The following is a 20,500-nucleotide window of genomic DNA, read 5'->3' as shown; positions in this document are numbered from 1 at the left end:
GCTTATGATGCTCACCGCATGTGCCGCCTCTTGGCTTGGTCACTGCGAGGTCTTCCACTAAAGACTGCTGTTGTAGACCCGGCTCACCTCTGGTCCCTGATATGAAGGTTTGGTCAGTTTGACTCTGAAGTTTTCTGCATAAATGTACAAGCAGTCAGAGGGATAAGCGGTTTACCAGTGGAGAAGGAGACAACCTTACAGAGAAAAGCAGCTTAATTCAGATCAGATCAGGGGCAACTTTGTGAAAAAGTATAAACTTGTATCATAATCACTACCATGTCGTCTGGTTGACAAAAAGAAAGAAAGAATCACCTCTCTCCACTGCCGACCTGCTGTCAAACTCGGGAAGGCAAAGAGAAAAGAAACAAATGTGCACATGTGGACTACAGATATGTCCAAAATAGTTTTATACAAAAACTGAATAAGAAAACAAAGTACCGAAATAGTGTTGAAGGTATGTATTTTATTGCACAAAAACACTACTATACCTTTCATTTCAAAGCAGATTTTGCATGTACATGTTATTGCATTAAATTGTTCTTTCACTTCTTTCCTGACTTTGAAGCTGCGTGTTTATATCCATATGTCAAGATGAATGGGAGCAAAAGAAATCAGCTGGAAGGTCTCTCATGATGCTGTTTTGATGTTTTGATCAAGCGTACACCAAGTGGGGCTATTCTTGCAATCCACATACCAGATCTTGAGGAATGCCACTAGTTCAGCCTGCAAGCTCAGTGGGGCAGACAGAAAAAAAGAAATAAACAAAATTTTAAAAATCGATGCGGCAACTCTCCAAATATCTGCTTTTATTTATACAAAACAGCCACATTTACTTTCCACGGTCCCGCACAAACTCCACAGCTAGCTTCATGCTGAAGGTGAAGTGAACAGAACACATTCTGTCACACACAATTTTTTTTTTTCCTCCTTTGGTCTCAGAGGATATCCTGCCACAGCTTCATGATAAATGGTTGTTTATGGTTTTATCTCACTGTAGAGAAATAACTTGGAAGAAGAAGAAGCAAGGGAAAAAAAAGATTTTTTTCCCAGACCGTCGAATTCCATCTGGTACCAGCCATGGCAGTCTGTTCCAAGATGAGATTAATATGTAAGATTGAGAAAACGCCCAGAGGAATAAAAAATGTGTTCCTACATTCAAGGTATACTAAATAATTACCCATTAAGTGCTTAGACTTAAAGAGGTAATTGTATGTGTCTGTAAATCCTCATAATCAATAATCAAGGAATAACCTTCTGACGGTTACATGTTTCTAAAGCACAAAACTGGCTCACTAATTCTTTCTATGACATAATTTACAAAACCACTAGCTTCAACTTTGGTCATTTTTATCAGCTGTCATCTTACTAGTGTCCATCTGCTGGTTCCTCTTTCAGCTGCAGGCTGAACAACAATAAAACAGCAGACCATGCTGTGCTTTCCCTCAGGTTCAAAGATGTCCTTGCTGTCCTCCCCCCTCTTCTCCTGAGAGTCGAGCAGATCGAAGACCTTTCATCTTGTTCAAAGTAGTTACAGGAATGCTATATCAGAGGAGTGCTCAGAAGTGTAAAGCCTTATAATCAACTCGCAGGGCCGGGGCCAACATGGTACTCTGTACAGTATATTGCACTGTGTAATTTGCTGTGTAGTCATCTAGTGCAGCCGTCAGAAGAGCTCAACTTAAATGCTGTCTTTTTTAATCCTCCCCCCTCCTCACATGCAGGTGTCTGACAGGTGTGACTACGTTTTTGTGAACGGCAAGGAGATGAAGGGCAAGGTGAAGATGATGGTGAACTTCACCCACGGATACCTAAGTGCTCAGCTGGAGCTCAACGTGTGGATCCCCCGTCTCCCCCTCCAGATTGAGGTGTCAGACACGGAGCTGAGCCAGATCAAAGGGTGGAGGGTGCCAATAATGGCCACCAATCAGAGGTACTGCAGCGTGTGCATCTGTTGCTAAAGGGGCTTTGCGACTGTGTGTTCTGCTCTCTTATTTTTTCAGGGAGACATTTGTTTTACTAATTGGATGGAATATAACGTGATCTTTATAATTAACGTTTAGTCATTTTCTCACTTTCGTGTCAGCTCCTGCGCAGCCATTTCCAGGCGTAATTTACAGTTATCCAAGAAAGAACACCAAGGTTACATCACAAACTTTAGTACAAGTTGTTAAGTTTAATAAAAATAAATTGGTAATTTGTTGACTTTTGCAGCCCCAGTTTCAAGAAAGTACAAGTTCAAGAATAGCCTTTCTCCTCGGTGATGTATTTGATTTCAGTAATGGCAAAGATAAGGTAATGATGTGACATGTGACGAACACCACTCCACCTGTCTCTTCCTGACTTCAGTCCTACTGACAGGTCTTGGCTGATAACAAAATGGCTGACCTGTGCATTACAGCTTGTCATTACGACTGGCTTAGGGTGGCCTGCCATTGCGCCTTGTGCCTGTCAGTTGGAAAGAACATTATTAGAGCTGTCTGGAGGTCAGACTTCTCCCCTGGGGCCTCATCACTACACAGCACCTCTGCTAACGCTGCTGCGCAGTGTTACTCTGCAACTGTTGAAATCCATCAATTGATGGAGCAGTTATCAGCCACCTACGGTAATTACTTCAGGAAAAGCGTTGAAGTTAGACTTTAAGTCATCCCATGCACCAGTGTGGCTACTCTAATTATCCCTGCTCCCCTCTTATTTTGAGTGACAGCATTCAACTAATACTGTGGCTTGTCCAGGTTGTTGCTTTTCCAGCTGTGTGCTGCTATGCCTTTATCAGCGGAGACAGCCAAGCCATGTTGTCACTGTTGACGCCAGCACCGGAGCTTTGTTTTTCCCCATCTTCGGCACGTCTTTGTTTATCGGGGGATAACAGGCGTGACCTTGCAAAGAAGCACTATACCTGTTGATGAGAATAAGCTTTGGTCCACGGTCCGTAAGCACACGGAGAAGTAAGCCAGCGAGCAACAATAGCAAGCGGCACGCCATTCCTCTATCGGGAAAGCTGGCAAGTTGTGGCCACGCTGGGAGGAGAGAGACAGAAATATAAAAAATAAAATAAAGACACATTAGGCCTGTTAGTGGGAGAACTGCAAATGTACTCCTCACACAGTTTTGACTGACACTGCCTGTATGGCTCACCTCTTCCCTCCCTAAGCCCTGTCAAAGCACAGACAAGATAAGCCTTTGCAGACAGCAAACCTAAGTGTAGGCGTAGCACTCGAGCATCCACCATCCTTTACCGCTTCTCTCAGGATATGTATGTTGAGATTTTACTTGTTTAATCAAGGTGATCATTTAATATTCAAAAAGAAAAGAAAAAGCGGCCCTCAGTTATCCTATAGAGTGCATACCGAGTGTTTTCTTGCTGCTGTAAAACAAATAGCTGTACTGACATGCCTGCAGCATTCAAATTCGAAAAATATCCACCAGTGTTCTTTCATATAGAAACAACATTCCTGCTATAACGACCTTCATCGTGTCACTGTAGTAGTTGAATGCCAACACAAACGCAGCACATGATCCACAGGCACAACAAAAATAAGCATGGCACACACATTAATATGCAGCACCTCCTCTGAAGTCAGAGCTGGGCTTGAAAGCGAACGGAGCAGAAAGAAAAATTGCTTTGTGAAGCGGGTTGTTCTCAGCACTGAGTGATTTGTTTATTAGATTAACCTTAGATTAGATTTTGAGATGGTTGCACAAGTATTGGCATATAAGATTTATGCCGAGGCTAAAATGGTCAGACTTCACCATCAGCTTGTTTACTCCTGAATGTGTTACACCTAACTAATAATCACATTTATTAGGTGTAACAATTACATGCCGGTTCAGTCTATGTCAGCGCATGCTCTCGAACATCAGAGCTATTTGTCAATTCATTGGCTGTGAATTTCAAGCGTTTACACTCAAAATGATTCAAAAAACGCAGTTATTGATGAGAAACTTTCAATTACTGCATTGGAAAAATAATATGGCGATTGTTACTATGGGCCTGGACTTGAACAGGTAATAAAGGCAGGGATGAGGAGTCAGGCTTGTAGTATTTCAAGTTTCATTTCTACCTCGTTGTCTCTTTGAGCTGGTTTCCATCTTTGCTTTGTGTTGCTGATTTGTGATGGTGTGTGGAACAGTAGCCTAAGGTTTATATAGTCAACTGGCAATTATGTGACGGTGCATTTCAAGTCATTTCTGAAGTAACGTAAGAGTATTGTTACGAGTAGTGTAACCTCACAATGTACAAGGGACCAGTTCAGTACGTCTCTAGATGCTGAATGACTCTGAGTGTATCTCACGCTCCACTTTTCTCTCACTCTGAACACGCTAAAGCTGTTCTCCACTTGAAGCAGCAACTCATACTCAATCTGGAGCAAGCAAACCATATCTTTCGGGGACAGAACTGTGACCTCTGACTTGTAAACTCATACCTGTCAGTTTGCACTTAACTGAGCACTGAGACACCAATGGTTGGTGCTGCAGTAGGCATCCAAAACCAGGTGTGCCAGGTCTACCCAGAATCCTCCCCGACCACCTGGGGGGGGGCGATCGTTTGAGTGCTGAGCTACTCTGCTCACCCAGGAGTCTTAAGACTCATGCAAAGCTGACGACATGATTACAAAATCGATCCCCTAATTAGACTTAGCTGGTGCCAAGTGTAATTAAGCTTAAAAGTGTTATTCATAATGCAAAACCAGTGATTAGCACAGACATTTAATAGCAAAACTGTCACGGGTTGCTCTGAGGATCCACTCGCAGGTCTGTGGATGAAAACCTGATGAGAGACTGACCTGGGCCCCTAAGGAGGTGCAGAACTCCCTCCAAACACGCGACGTGAACTGTGGGCCTCGGTCCGAGACCACTTCAGCGGGGATCCCGTGGAGGCGAAATACATGAGTCGACAGAAGCCGGGCGGTCTCCAGGGCAGTGGGGAGCTTGGGGAGAGCAACAAAGTGGGCAGCTTTAGAAAAACGGTCGACAATGGTGAGGATGACTGTGTTACCTGATGACGGCGGAAGACCAGTGACAAAGTCAACCGCAATGTGGGACCAGGGGCGGCTTGGCGTAGGTAAGGGATGAAGTAGGCCAGCAGCGGGCTGGTTGACAGGTTTATTCTGGGCACAGGTTGGACAGGCGGCGATGAATTCTTGGACGTCCTTGGCCAGTGTAGGCCACCAGGCGAACCGCTTGATGAAGGTGACGGTGCGATGAATGCCCGGATGACAGGTGAGTTTTCCGCCGTGGGCCCATTGCAGCACTCGTGAGCGAACGGACGTGGGAACAAAGAGCAATCCCAGTGGACCAGTCCCCAGATCTGGTTATGCCCGCTGGGCCTCCCGTATGGCGGACTCGATCTCCCACGACAGGGCTCCGATAACGCATGTGGGAGGGAGAATGGGAGCCTCACGGGTGGGGTCCTCTGAGGCGGTGAATTGGCGGGAAAGGGCATCGGGTTTCACGTTCTGGGAGCCGGGCCTGTAGGTGATGGTGAAGCAGAATCTGGTAAAGAACAGAGCCCACCTGGCTTGTCGGGCGTTTAGTCGCTTAGCCGACCGGATGTATTCGAGGTTCCTGTGGTCAGTCCATACCACAAAGGGTTCTGTTGCGCCCTCTAGCCAGAGGCGCCACTCCTCCAGGGCGAGTTTGATTGCCAACAGCTCCCTGTCCCCGATGTCGTAGTTCTGCTCTGCAGGAGAGAGACGACGGGAGAAGTAAGCACAAGGGTGGAGCTTACCCTCTAGTTGCTGGGAGAGAACTGCTCCGACCCCTACATCCGAGGCATCCACCTCCACGATGAACTGCCGCTTGAGATCCGGTTGCCGGAGGATGGGCGCCGACGCGAAGCGTTTCTTTAGTTGGGAGAAAGCCTCCTGAGCCAGATCATCCCAGCAGAAGGGTACCTTAGGGGAAGTTAAACGGGTTAGTGGCAAAGCAATCTTGCTGTAGTCACGAATGAACCTCCGATAAAAGTTTGCAAAACCGAGGAACCGTTGAAGCTGCTTACGGTTAGGCGGAGTGGGCCAGTCTAAGACTGCAGGGCGATTTAAGAACCGACCCAGCTAAGGTACTTAGCTGGGTCGGTTCTTAAATCGCCCTGTTCGATGATGTAGCCCAAAAATGACACAGTACTCACATGAAACTCGCACTTCTCCCCTTTAACAAACAGCTGATTCTCCAGGAGGCGTTGCAGGACTTGTCTGACGTGGTGTACATGATCCGAGAGAGAGTGGGAGAAGATGAGGATGTCGTCAAGGTACACAAACACAAAACGATCGATGAAATCTCAGAGAACATCATTGACTAGACCCTGAAAGACAGCTGGAGCATTAGTCAGTCCAAACGGCATGACCAAGTATTCAAAATGGCCCAGGTGCGTGTTGAAGGCCGTTTTCCACTCGTCACCCTCTCTCATCCTGACTAAGTGGTAAGCATTCCGCAGATCGAGCTTAGTAAAAACGGTCGCCCCCTGCAGGAGTTCAAAGGCGGAGGATAAGAGTGGTAGAGGGTATTTAATCTTAATAGTAATGTTATTGAGGCCCCGGAAATCAATACATGGCCGAAGGCTTTTATCCTTCTTAGTGACGAAAAAGAACCCGGCAGCCACAGGGGATGAAGAGGGGCGAATCAGTCCATCAGCCAAGGATTCATTAATATACTTCTCCATGCATTCACGTTCAGGTTGAGAGAGACTGTATAAGCGACTAGTGGGAAGAGGTGCACCCGGGAGCAAATCAATACTGCAGTCGTACGGGCGATGAGGAGGAAGAGAGCGGGCTCGGTCCTTACAAAATACTTGCTTGAGATCATGATACTCTGACGGGATAGCTGAAAGGTCAGGGGGCTCGTGTGGTAGTGGGTTAGCTGCTGTAACGGGAGTAGCTGCTGTCAAACAGGTCATGTGACACTCCTCCCCCCACTCCTGAACCCTCTCCTCCTTCCAGTCGAGCACGGGGTTATGCTGGCGTAACCATGGAAATCCTAGCACCAGGGGCGTGAGAGGGGCTTCAAAGACGTAAAACTGCAACAGTTCAGTGTGATTCCCAGACAGCGTTAGGGACACGGGTTCTGTAACATTTGTTACGTCGGGAAGACGTTGACCGTTTAAAGCGGTGACCCGCAACAAGTGGGGTAATGCCCGTGTGTAAATCTTAAGTTTGAGAGCCAGGGAAGCATCCATGAAGCTCTGCTCCGCCCCAGAGTCAATCAGCGCCTGAAGAGAGTGAGAGGCAGAGTGGACAGTCACTTTAGCGGCTAGCATGAAGCGTGGAGGAGAATGTGAGAAGGAGACCTCGCCCACCCGTTTCCTCCTTTCTACCGGCGGGCGGGGTCTTTTGGCCGAGCAGGACAGACCTTGACCGCGGAGTAACTGAACGAAAAAGGCTATCTTAGCTCCATCACTCTCATACGTTCGCCGCAGCTGCCTAAACTGCAACGTAATCTGTGTTAGGAAACCAGCACACTTGTGGAACTCACCAGCGAATGGCTCCGGTGACGGTAAAGCTCGTTCCGGGGGTTCCGCGGAAGCGGGGGCTGGTGGCGTGGAGAGTTCCGGGGCTGGCGGCTGTGCAGACGAGGGGGGCATAGCGGGACCTGGCAGCGGAATGTGCTGAGCGAGAGCCTGAGTGAGTGCGAGCAACTGATGGTTAATGTGTTGTAGCATCTGCTCGTGTCGCTCCAACACGGCTTCTGGAGGAGGGGTGGGTTGCAGAGCTGAGTCCGCTGGATCCATAGTATGGCTGGATTGTTACCGTCACGGGTTGCTCTGAGGATCCACTCGCAGGACTCCGGAGTTGTGTTTTAACAGAGACGGTTTATTCACAAAGTCTTCACCAAGTGTATTTACAGACAGTGCGAGGACAGTGCTATACACAAGATGTGAGAGGCAGGGTTCCAGGGCTCCAGGGAAAACAAGGGAATCACACACGCGCTCACGCCAGCCTCTCTCCGCTAGTGACCAGTCACCTCTTACACACTCCACACGGGGAAACACGGGGACGGGTCCGGGGAATCTAGAACAGAGAGACAAATGTTAACTTTCTGAGACGGAAGAGTGGGAAACTAGGGCTCGACGTGTACTGACTAGAGTCTTCACAACAATCCAGCGTTGAACAGCTGATCTCCTCCTTCTGATATACCAGCTGGTCTGATGAGGCCCAGGTGTGCATGATCCGGGAGGGCGTGGACCGAGGGCGTGAACCCGCCATGAGTTCCGCCCCGGCAAAACAGGGGAGGGGGAGAGAGATGCTGATCAGTGCCTTGCCGATCCCGCAGGCCGTGACAAAAACACTACTCAGATTCAGATCATGCCCCTCTAGTTTCCAATGCCATGTGCTAACGCCAGGCTAAACAGTGTTTCCAAAAAGCCTCTACCTCTCACCTTGGGTCAACACACCTGAATCACATGATTATTTTGTACCAGGGCTCTGGAGAACTGCAGGAGCTAATTTAGCCATTTAAATCAGCTGTGTTGGTTCAAGGACACATCTAGAACCTGCAGGGACACCGGCCCTCGAGGCCTGGAGTTGCCCAACCCTGCTCTACCACAACCTTAGTTTTAAGGTGGGGCGTACTGTTCCTGAACCAGACAATCTTTTTTTTTTCTGTCTTTCTTTTTTTTAAGTCTAGCCCATCACCTGAAACTAGTTTACTAGTTTTCAGCTGTCACTGTGCGAATGGCAGGGTGTATCCTGGACAGGTCACCAGACTTTCAGCAGTGTTGGAGACATTATTCAAATAAAAAAAAAAAGCCAAATCAAGTGAATTATTTATATAGCGCATTTTCAAAACAGCTGACAGTCACCCAAAGTGCTTTTTAGGCACTTATTTTGCAATCTCCAAGAACCCGTTAACAAAGCCTGGAATTCACATAAAAGACAAATATAACAACTAACTTCAAAAAATAGTAAAGACATGTAGTAATGTATTACATTTCGTTTTAAAGCTCCTTGCATTACTTTTATATTACTCCATAACAAGGTCTGAAATCACTGTCACATCATTAGCAGCTGATAATACAGACCTTGAGCTTATGTCCCACACGCTGACATTTAATGAGGACACATAAGAAATCTTTGTTTTTGTGTTTGCACCCTGAGACAACTGTTTTTGTGATATGGCGCTATATAAAATTAAATTAAATTAAATTGAAGTTTTGATATGAACACAAACCTAACAACACAAAGAAATGTTTAAAATCAACCCAAATAGACTTTAAAGAGATCTCCACTGTGATTCTGCTGTAGGAACATGTACTGGTAGAAATGGAGGCTCGTTACTGCCTTTGTTACCCGCTGAAGCGCAGGCCCCGGCTGCTGGGCTGGGCTCTGCATACACTCACCCTGGGTTCTTCGCTCGCTTTGTTGTAAACATGCTGTCTGTGCAGATGCTCGCAAAGCATCCATGTTGTGTGAGCAGTATAATGCAGTTGTTTCAGGACATACCTGACATGACAGTGAGATAACCATAACTTTAATGTGATTCTTCAAGTTAATAGAACAGAATAGAATAGAATAGAATAAACCTTTATTATCCCACGGATGAGAAATTTTGGTGTTACAGAGCTCTTACAGCAAGGGAAAATAAAATATAAAAGGAAGACACAAGGTGGTCCCATAAACATAAGCAACCGAAGTTTGTATATACAGGTAACAATGCACAGAATATGTATAGAAAAATTGAAGAATTGTACGGAGATATGTATAAAATGCAGTAAACCTTTACAATACTGTGTTAATTAAAAATGCAATGTGATTATGTGTTACCTTGTAGCACTTGTATACACAATACTTAACTACACAGGGCACATCATGAAAAAAAATTGTATTTGAAAACCAAAATGCAGTGAAATTGCAAATGTACTTTTCATAACTGTATGCTGTGACTTAGCTGGACAAATTGTTTCTTTTCAGTGTTACAATGTTGACTCCACAGTAATAAAGGCGGTCTTTCACTTGCGAATATGAAATCAGTCCCTCCAGCAAAGCTTTTAAGCCCTTATCTTCAAATCTCTCTCTACCCTTGGCTTTCCTCTGGAGAATGCAGCTGACATCTTTATTCCCACAGCTTCGCATGCAGTCCGATTTCTCAGGGGATTCAGACAGAAAGAGACAAGCAGAGCGGATAATCGCAAGAAAAAGAGTTTAAGAGATTAATTTTGTTTTTTTTCTCCCCTTCATCATGATTGCAACCTTTACTAGAGTTTATGTGTGTGAGAGAGAGAAATAGCGACACAGGAACAAATGAAGATGATTAGATGAAAAGGAAGGCGCAAGTCTGTACAGTAAGATATATGATTAGTAGTTGTGTTGACAAAGTGCTTTTTTTTTCCTTTGGAAGAATCCCAACCGTGCCCCAGTGTAAGCCTGAAGAGCTGTAACAGCATTTATTTCCCCAGAATAACCATTCAAACAATGCTTTGTCAACATTCAAGGCTGATTGTTTTCTTCAAAGGTGTTTGTTAATGCGAAAATGTAAAAAAAAATACAGTTATAAGTAAACTAATGATATTGCGGCTGTATTGTAACCATTTAAACCTAGTTTGTCACACTCAAAGCAATTTTCCTAGTGAGAGATAGTTGTGCCTCTGTTGGCTGATTTGTTACCGAAAGTAATAAAATTAGATTTTCTTGCAACAGAGCGATCTGGGAGGCTATTAAGTAAAGCCGTAAGGAGGTGTATGCACATTTACAATCCAGGCCGGGTGCTCCAAAATAGTAAAGGAGAGACATTTAGACAGAGAAATGATGGCCATTCGCTGGATTGATCCCCCTCTTACTGGTTTAATCAACAACATTGCATCATAGCTTGAGTTTTGTCGGGTGAACATCCCGGTATGAGTTACACCCGTCTGTGTGTTTGTTGTTTACTCCAATTTAAAATGCTACTCAAAATACCACAAACCATACATCAGTACAAAATGAGTGTTTTAAATTCTGCCTTTTCTAGATTGTTGATACCGATAAACACAAAGTACGCAGCAGCGTTTTGTTTTTTAACATCATTATGCATGCTACAGTTGTTATGCATGCTCATTGTGTGTTATCTTGATTAAAACATTACACAGTACAGTAAATCAAAGTTATATGACATATAACTCTGATTTACTGTACTGTGTAATGTTTTAATCAAGATAACACACAATGAGCATGCATAACAACTGTAGCATGCATATGCATAGCTCATATAATGTTAAGCACCAGATACAAAAGTAACAAATTAGCAACACATGTTGCTAAATGCACTTGTCAGTGCATTTTGGATGTAGGCAAAGTTCTGCAAGAAATCCTGTTTCAGCCTCAATTATACCAAATTTCATGGCAGCTTATCCAATATTTTTTTCTTTTAGTCTGTAAAACAGCCAACACTGCTGTCTCTAAAGGCATGCCACTCTCACTGCTAAGAAAAGAAATTCTTTCCACTTTGCACATCAGACTGTTTTATTTTTTATTTTCTTTCTTTCTTTTTAAACAGGTCGACACGGGACAGCGAGGATGAAGACGACGAAGACAGGCGAGGGCGAAGCTGCACTCTGCAGTACCAGCATGCCATGGTCAAAGTCCTGACTCATTTTATAGCCGAGTCAGCTGATCCTCGAGGCCAGACCAGCTACATGCTGGGCACCGATTGGCAGGTGGACATTACGGAGCTTGTTTGGGACTTCCTCAAAGTAGAGAATACACAGGTTGCACAGCTATTGGACAAGAAGATACTAGTGGGCCTTGACACAGGCATGACCACTATTCAGGTATACGAAGAATCTGTATCTGTATCAGAATTTGTTACAACAACAGCTTACAGGTGCTGTCTAAAATTACATTTGCTGCAATGAGACAAAATCTGAATGTTAGTCAGGCAGTGGGGGGTTTATTAACACATAATAATCATAAAATTTTTATCTTTAGTACACATGCAACCACAATACAATTTGTACACCGGCTGTTTTGATTAAGTTTAATTTCAAAGCACAGTTAAAATCTTAGTGGGCACGACTGTAACATGCTTGGTGCAATCCCCTGAAGCTTGGCACAGTGTTATCATGATAAATAGAAAGAAAAAAAACTGTTAAAAGTGGTGGTTCCTAAAAACTAATACTCAGTAGGCTTCTTTCAAGTTGCATTTTATAATTTTTAAAAATGCAATTTTACTGTAATGCTCCACTTTGGTCAGTTCTTCCCTGATTTGAACCATATGTTCTCTGAACAATGTTGCCTCTGATTCCAAATAGGTATTTGCCATTGATTCTTGTTCTTCCCTGAATACCTGCTTTGTTAACAGCAAAAGAGATCCAGAAACTACTCGAGTGAAATGCTGTCATTCAGTGTGCAATTATTCTGCCGTTGCTAGAATCTTTCAAAACTCCAGCAATGTTTGTGTTGGAAGATCAGTGCTTCCTTTTAATCCTCTTTACTCAAGTAATTGTGCAAATCTCAAAATCTGTTGTATAGATGCACACACACACACACACACACACACACAGTAGTGTAGAAGCTATTTGAGGTTGGCAAAGATTTGTTTTAATATAGAACACTATAATATTGTGGTTGTTCTAATGAGTCAAAAAAAATAAGACTGTAGTGATTTTATTAGTGATTTAACTACAACCATTTGGGAAATACAGTTCTATGCCTCTGCACTCATCACGGGCGTAGCAGTCATGGTAATTTGGGGCTTTTTATGATTTCTCTGAACTGGACTGGAATGATTTACATCCTTAATGACATTAAAAACAATCATTTGGTGCACAGCTTTGAATCAATTTAGGATTTTCTCTAAACCACACAGGGTCATAATTCTACGTACAGGTTCAAATATATACGTACACTCACTTAAATCTTCGGTTAAGGTGCTGAAGGTGAGATGAGAAACCACTTTGTCGAGGTCTGGAAGAAAGAAACCCCAAACTGTCACCCTTAGATGAGAGTACCATCTAATTAGTGGTACTGGTACATTGCACAAAGTGGGTGGAGTAATGAAGAAGTATTTCTACCTCTAAATTCTTCAACTTTAGGTCAGTTCAACAGGTAGTTGGACACAACAGAGAGTATCAGCAGGACAATGATCCCAAACAACCATGGAAACTAGTTTTGGAATGAATGAAGCAGGCGAACACTAAGCTTCTAGAAAGTCCTTCACAAACCCCAAAATTGTGGACTTTCCATAAGAACTTTGTCCATGCCAGAAAACAAACAGATTTGAATGAACTCTACCAATTCTGCCAAGAAGAGTGATTAAAAATATCCAATTGGAAGCTTGTTGATGTCTACCAAAAACATCTGGCCGAGGTGCAACTTGCTAAAATACATTTAATCATATATTAGTGTGATGTGTGTATGTATTTGAGCCTGTAGGTACACTTTATCCCTTTGTTGGTTAGACAAAATCCCAATAGGCTTCAAACTGGTGCACCCAATTTGGGGTTTTTTTAATCATTTAAGATATATTCAGTATAATCATTCCACCCTGGAAGCTGAACAGTTCTAAGAAATCATTAAAAGCCCCAAATTACCATGACATTCATTCCTGTAATGAGCTTAAACTTCTGACCACAACTGTGTGAGTTTGGGTGTAGCATTCATCCATCCCATCAGCATAAACGCAACATCTTAGGGATACTTCTTTTTATAACTTTGTGGTCAACTCTGAAGTCTCTTTGCCTGGCCAGAACTCGAGAGTTTATGCACTAATTAGGCAAAACATTGCAATAAATTTCAGAATAAATGTTAAATTTGTAACCTTTTATATTTAACAAGTCAATGGTGAAATTTGGTGCCATAACTCAGGAACTGGTGAGCATTGGTGGTGCTTTGGTGGTTCTGTCAATCTGCCAGGCTAAAAATGTGCTTGAAGCATTCATGTTTTAACATTTTTTGCTTCTCTGTAGCAACAGCCATGACTGCTGTCATGGTTACAGCTCTGTACTCTGTCAGAATCTTTAAAAATAATTACATTTATTATGTTGTACTACAAATCCTTGGATGTGAATGTGTTCACAGCCAGACAACAACATGGTTGTAATTCTAGGTATATCTTAAACTCTAATTAGAGTTTACCTAGCTTAACATTACATTATTCTCTCTAGAGAAAAACATGTCAGAATAACATGCTGTGGAAACATGTTGCTTATCCCGGGGACAGTAACAATTGTGAATGTTGCTGTTGTAGTTTGACTAGTACCTCCCTTTGACCAGAGCAGACAGGTGATTACTGGTGTGTCACAGCCTGTACTTCAGGCTCTCTGTAGTGAGTGGGTCCTCTCCCCTCAGCCCTATGCTTTGTCAAGCTCTTCACACTAACTGGATGAATATCAGCCTCCTAATGACATCTGTGAGAGTGGGATCTGTTTCCTGGCTCAGAGTACTCATCCGTCTGTTTCTGTGCAGAGATGTGTTCAATCCCCAAACACCACAAACCTGAAAATATAAGCACCAACCGGAAAACACGGCAAGTACGAGGGTCTGACAGCTGACTGCCTGTGCCATGCATCATGCTGATGAAAGATACGGCACACGGATGAGGATAAGCATGCGGAGGAAGTCTTCCTCTGCATGCTTCGTTCTTCTGTTTTGGGGTTAAAGTGTGCCTCTTTTTTAGATTACCAGTATTAGTCAAAGGGAATCGATTCATACCTACATGAGGTACAAGGGTTGGATGGCATCCAAGTTGAGTTGTTTTTTGATCCACCCAGCCTGAGTAGCGACAGATAAAATTAAAAAAAAAGTGTGTTTTGTGTATCGTTTTGCATATTGCGGAGGAGCATGCAAGTCTTTTATGTTAGATGAAAACCCTTGGAAAGACATTTTCTCAGCTTCACCTGTAACTCACAGTAATCCCTCCCTTTTTTTTCTAAAATCAGTGGCATCTTCACAGCCAGATGCTCATTGATGTGTTGTTTTTGCATTTCACTTGCCAGAAATCACTTGTCAGTCAAACAATGTGACCAGTGTGTATTTTCCGTTAATGAAGTTTTTTGCTGTTTTCTTTCTGCTCCATCCGTTTCTGTTTGCTGTTGCTGCTGATTTCTCTTGGGAAAGACCTCCCAGGCCTCAGTGTTTAGAGCAGGAAATCATAAAGCCTTCATCAACAGGCTATACACTAGGTTGAGTCACTGCTGTTGAGTAGCATCTATAATTGTTCGTACCAAATGTGACAGGTTACTGCGTGTATTCGTGAAGAATACCGTCAAAGAAAAATGTAATTATTTGCCTTTTTTACTTTAATGTCTCCATGGTAATCTGTCATCTCTCTCCTTGTTTTTCTTCACTTTTTCAGGTGTTGTCTCCTTTATCAGACTCAATCCTGGCAGAGAAGACTATCACAGTGGTGGATGACAAAGTGACCATCACAGAGTTGGGAGTCCAGTTGGTGACAGGCCTTTCCATGAGCCTGCAGCTCAGTCCGGGAAGTAACCGGGCCATCCTGGCTACTACAACCACACAGGAAGTCTTGCAGAGCTCCAAACAGGTCAGAATGCTTTAAGAAATTAAAAACCACAAAACTACATTTAATATGCGTAAGGGTTATTGGCTCACAAGTTTGAAAACATATTGTCTAATTGAATGAGCAAATTCATATAAATTTATACACTCACCTGCCATTTTATTAGGTATATCTTGTTAATACTGGGCTGGACCTCCTTTTTGTCTTTGGAACTGCACAATTTTTCATGGCATGAATTCAGTAAGGTGCTAGGAAACATTCCTCTGAGATTGTGGTCCATATTAACATGACAGCATCACACAGTCGCTGCAGATTTGTCAGCTGCACATCTTTGATCCAAATCTGCCGTTCCATCAAATCCCAAAAAAGCTCTCTTAGATTGAGATCTGGAGACTGTGAAGAGCATGAGAGTACAGTGAACTCGCCGTCATGTTCAAGAACAAGTTTGGATTTATTTGACTTTTGGTGTGTTATTCTGAGGGAAGCAGCCATCAGAAGATGGACACTTTGTGGTCATAAATGGACATGGTCAGCAGCAATACTCAAGTAGGCTGCTGTGTTTAAGTGATGCTCAGTTGGTACTAAGGAGCCCAAAATGTGCCCAGAAAATATCCCCCATTTGAATATAACACCGGCAGGCTGAATTGTTAACAAAAGGCATGATGGAGTAATTCGCTCATATTGTTTATTCAAATTCTGACACTAACAGCAGAAATTGAGACTCATCAGTACAGGCAACATTTTTCCACTTTTGGCAAGCCAGAGTGAATTATGTGAAAAATGTTCAGATGGCTCTACAGGGAAAGGAGAAAATCTGAAAACCTGATTGTAAAACGTCGTAAAGATAGGAAAAGATATTTTAGTTGACTGATGACCAAAGAAAACATCGCTTGAAACACATTCTGCTGCAATCAGGGGGAACATAAAGAGCCACATGCAACTCATCAGATCTGCAGAGGCCACTGTCTTAAAATGACACAGTGGGCATTGCAATACTTGCACAAAAAACAGACAAGTGCTTCAAAGATTGTGGTTGGGGTGGGGTTATCAACTGGAATCTGAGTTTCTGTGGCAGCTCAGACAGTGTGAAATAGATTGCATAATGTCAACAGGTATGGAAAGAGTCCAGTTTAAAAATCATTGTTCCTTGGCACAAAATATTATATGCAGTTACAATTATATTCATTTAAACTGCTTAAATACCCTACTATTCAACTTAGACGTAATGTAGTTACTGGAAGTGATTCAGTTTTGACACTTACAGTGCCTTTGTTGCATACAGAAAGTGGAGGTGTTTTAATAAGATAAAAAGTAAAACCAACGAATAATCGTTAATCAACTGTGATTTTCTATTAATCATGTTATCAGTTATCCATCAAAATCAAATATTTGATAGTCGATGCTCCTCAAATCTAATTTTCTTTGTCATACCTAATATCTTATTATCATCTTTCCATTTCCTTAAGCTGCAGAAAATTATAGTCAACACTTTCATGTGTTTTAATAGATAAAATGATTAATGGATAAAATGAGTGGATAATTAGCAGGTTAGCAGAAAAAGAAGATAATAATTTGGTGCAGACCCACGTATAAGAGACTTCTATGTGATTTTACTTAACAGCTCATTTCTCCTCAGAGCCTCCTTTACAAAAGTGAGCGCTGATTCTTCTCTACTAGATGAAAATTATTCACAGACCATTTAGACAGATCTGATTAAGGCAGATAATTATGTTCATTTGTTTTACATTGGCAATTATTATCACCTAGAATATTAAATTACTCTTAATTAGATGAAATAATTTTTTTATATAAATATCAGCTGAAGCCAAAAGTGCTCAATCGCCAACTCAAATACTTTTAGGGTCTCTATAAAGTTATTTTTTGTTTGCATTACACTATCCTTAACTGTCTAAATGTGCAAAAGACAAAGAAAATAAGTGAGAGATTATAAAAAGTTATCTACATGAGGAGCGCTGCTTTGAGACAAGCTGGATGTCTTAGGACAGCAGCCCCAACCTTTTTTGGGCCACAGACCGGTTTATGTCCAACAATATTTTCACGGAACGGCCTTGTGTCGTGGATAAATAAACAAAAAAAACCACTACCGTACCAAAGAAAAAGAAGATTTATTCTTAACACAAGAGAAAAGACCCTGGGAAACCAAGTTAATGATCAAAACAATTAAAAAATAACAATAAAAACCTATAAAACCCCTGAAAACCATACATTTCACACCCGAGCCTCAACTCTCGCGGCCTGGTACCAAACGACTTGGCCGTGAGAGTTGGGGACCGCTGTTTTAGGATTATCAGAAACTTCAGCAGAGTCTTATTGTCATGGCTTCCAAAGCTTGTGAGCATAGTGCAGCCTGAGGGCTGGCAGTCCATTGGCATAGCCTCTCTTAACATTTAAGCTGGTGGGCAAGCCCATAGCTTCAGCCTGGCAGCTTGATTCTTTAATGAATAGCAAAAACAATACAAAAATAGAAAAATGCTAAGCTTTTTCATTTACTTCTATTTGTAGTTCCTCTTTTTTAATTAATTTTGTTATATTATTTACTTTCCTGAATAGATGTACATTTTTTTCTTCTATGTCTTGGCTAGTCTGTTCTTTTTACGGCACTCATATATTAACTCAAAGGCTTGAAAGCATGTAACGCAGCGCTTCTCTTTGGTTATCTAATGGAAACAGAAGTTTAATCTCAGAGCAAGCTCAAGCAACACCACAGTACTGTACAAAATTTCGACTTAAAATCTGAACTTTGCAATTCTGTCATGTTTGCTTTTCTTTATAATTTGCTGCAGCTACTCTCGCAGTGGCTTCTTTGATCAAGCTCTCCAGTGAGCTCTCCGAGCTGCCCCGAACTATTCCACTTCACCTTTTTTTCTGACTGAGGGCATGAAGGCTATTTATCAGCTCTATCTTCTTACATAGAGTGTGGGGATAAGCAGACAGCACTGCGCTTGCAAGACCTCTGGTGTTACTAATATAAGGAGCATTGACAGACCACTGTGGGAATCTATATACTTGTGCGCCTTTGGGGGATTTGTCTCTTGGTGATATTAAAATGCAAATTGTGAAACTGCAGTAGTAGGCGGCTTCACGACACCCATGTATGGCGAAGCCTCAGTGGCATGAACAATATTTAAAGTAACTGTTTGATCTTTTCTGCCCCTTGGCTGAGAGAAAATAGCTGCTGAGGTAGCTTAACCACAACTTAGTGAGCTTGACTAAAGGAACACTGAATCCAAATAATCATTATGCAGCTCATTTGAACAATTCACTATACTCCCATAAGTTAAAGCCGGCGGAACAAGCAGGGGAGTTTCAGAGCTAACCTGTTGAAAATGATCTGTTTCCATGAAATTATGCTCTATGCAGTATTTTTACAGCATCATTTCAATCCTTTGTAATGTCTGACAATCCTGCCTCTCTCTCTCTACCTCTTTTGTAGGAGGCCTTGATTAGTGCCTGGCTACAGTTCAGTGACGGCTCTGTGGCTCCACTAGACCTCTACAATCCGGACTTTTTTGTCCTGACAGCCACTTCACTAGACGAGGAAGTCGTGACAGTGCAGCAGGACCCTTCCTGGAAATGGCCTGTCATTGTGACGGAGGCAGAGGGTCAAGGCCTGCTGGTCAGGATGGAAATGACTGTTAGTGAAGTGTGCCAGAAGTTCAAGCGACGCAGCATTATAGCTGCGGGGAACTGCAACATCAGGGTGAAGTTTGGCCATAGTGACAGCTCAAGGGGAGGGAGCAGCGACTATGGTCCTGATGGAGATGATATGGAGAACAGGGGCAGGCTCTCCTCCCAGGACAGGACTGGCCTTGACACACACTATTACGGTAGTTCGATCTCTGACATGGAGGATGGTGTGCTGAAGAGAGCCACCACAACGAGAAGCGCAATAATCCGCAGACCCAATGGGGATAAACTTTCAGTGGATGGTAGCCAGAGCATACCAATTGACTTTGCTGACTTCCCCGCACAAGTAGATCTACCCCGTGGTCGCAATGTGGACGACGAGCTCATTCAGACTGCCCGAGGGCTCACAGACCTAGAAATTGGCATGTACGCCTTGCTCGGGGTCTTCTGCCTCGCCATCCTGGTCTTTCTTATTAACTGCATTTCCTATACGCTCAAATACCGTCACAAGGAGCTCTCCATCGAGGGCCAGGAAAACATGAACCATGCTCACGACTGGGTGTGGCTGGGGAACGAGGCCGAGCTGCTGGAGAGCCAAATCAGCCTTTCGCCTCAGCAGGAAGAACAGACCTCCATGATAGACTCAAGCAGCGGCCTCGAGGAGGGCAGCCACTTACTGAACGGAGGCTCTTCCCAGAAGAGCGTGCCGAGCCAAGTGCATCGGGCAGCGGACACAGGCTGCATAGCCAAGGACAGCAAAGGAGACTCCCCCACCACCAAGAGAAAGCGAGTTAAGTTTACCACGTTCACCACTATCCCCTTGGACAATAGCTACCCCACTGTTAGCACACTGACTGGAAGCCACAGCCATGACATTAAGTGGGTGTGTCAAGACGTGCAGCTTGGAGACTCCAAGGAGTTGCGCAGTTACATGGAAAGGTTAAATGACAGTGCTTTAAAAGAGGTGGCATAATGTACTGTGTGCACTTGTGACAAACTCACCCATATGCCTTCCAGCCAGCGGAGAGTGGGTCTCAACAGAAACCAGATCCACAGTTGGTGATCGAGGAGTAAATTTACTTCAGAATCAACCCAAACTGCCAAAGGGTCATTAAACTTTGCGAGAAATGTCATGATTCCACATATGACTGATGATAAATCACTGACAAAAAACATGAGGTGGTTCTTTTGTTTGTCAGATGGTTGCCACTTAAACATTGTTTTATTATTACACGATTTAGAATCATGCAAGGATCCCAGAACTGATCTGCAGCAAAGCATATAGAGTTTAAAACGAACAGTGACGTGACTAGATAGATATTCTGAGTGTGTGTGTGTGCACATTAAATGGCTTTGGAAGTTCTGTATCAATTTTGGATTTTTTACATGAGAGTTCTGGAAAGGCCAAAGCAAGTCAAGACAA

The 20,500-nt window shown here is 43.2% G+C and overlaps 1 protein-coding gene across 1 annotated transcript in view; it reads left to right on the top strand.

Moving 5' to 3' along the window:
• The window catches only part of LOC308403983 (transmembrane protein 132C), a 172,188-nt gene extending 151,688 nt beyond the window's left edge, over positions 1 to 20,500 (top strand). The window contains exons 6-9 of the mRNA XM_080893796.1: positions 1,722 to 1,930; positions 11,464 to 11,737; positions 15,262 to 15,453; positions 18,884 to 20,500. Of these exons, the coding sequence (XP_080749922.1) occupies positions 1,722 to 1,930; positions 11,464 to 11,737; positions 15,262 to 15,453; positions 18,884 to 20,050 (1,842 nt within the window). The 3' untranslated portion in view covers positions 20,051 to 20,500. The remainder of the gene's footprint in view (positions 1 to 1,721; positions 1,931 to 11,463; positions 11,738 to 15,261; positions 15,454 to 18,883) is intronic.

This window comes from Rhamphochromis sp. 'chilingali', assembly GCF_963969265.1.
Source record: "Rhamphochromis sp. 'chilingali' genome assembly, chromosome: 10".
Taxonomy (NCBI): domain Eukaryota; kingdom Metazoa; phylum Chordata; class Actinopteri; order Cichliformes; family Cichlidae; genus Rhamphochromis; species Rhamphochromis sp. 'chilingali'.
The sequence above is the reverse complement of the archived record's forward strand: the minus strand, read 5'-3'. Positions and strand labels throughout refer to the sequence as shown.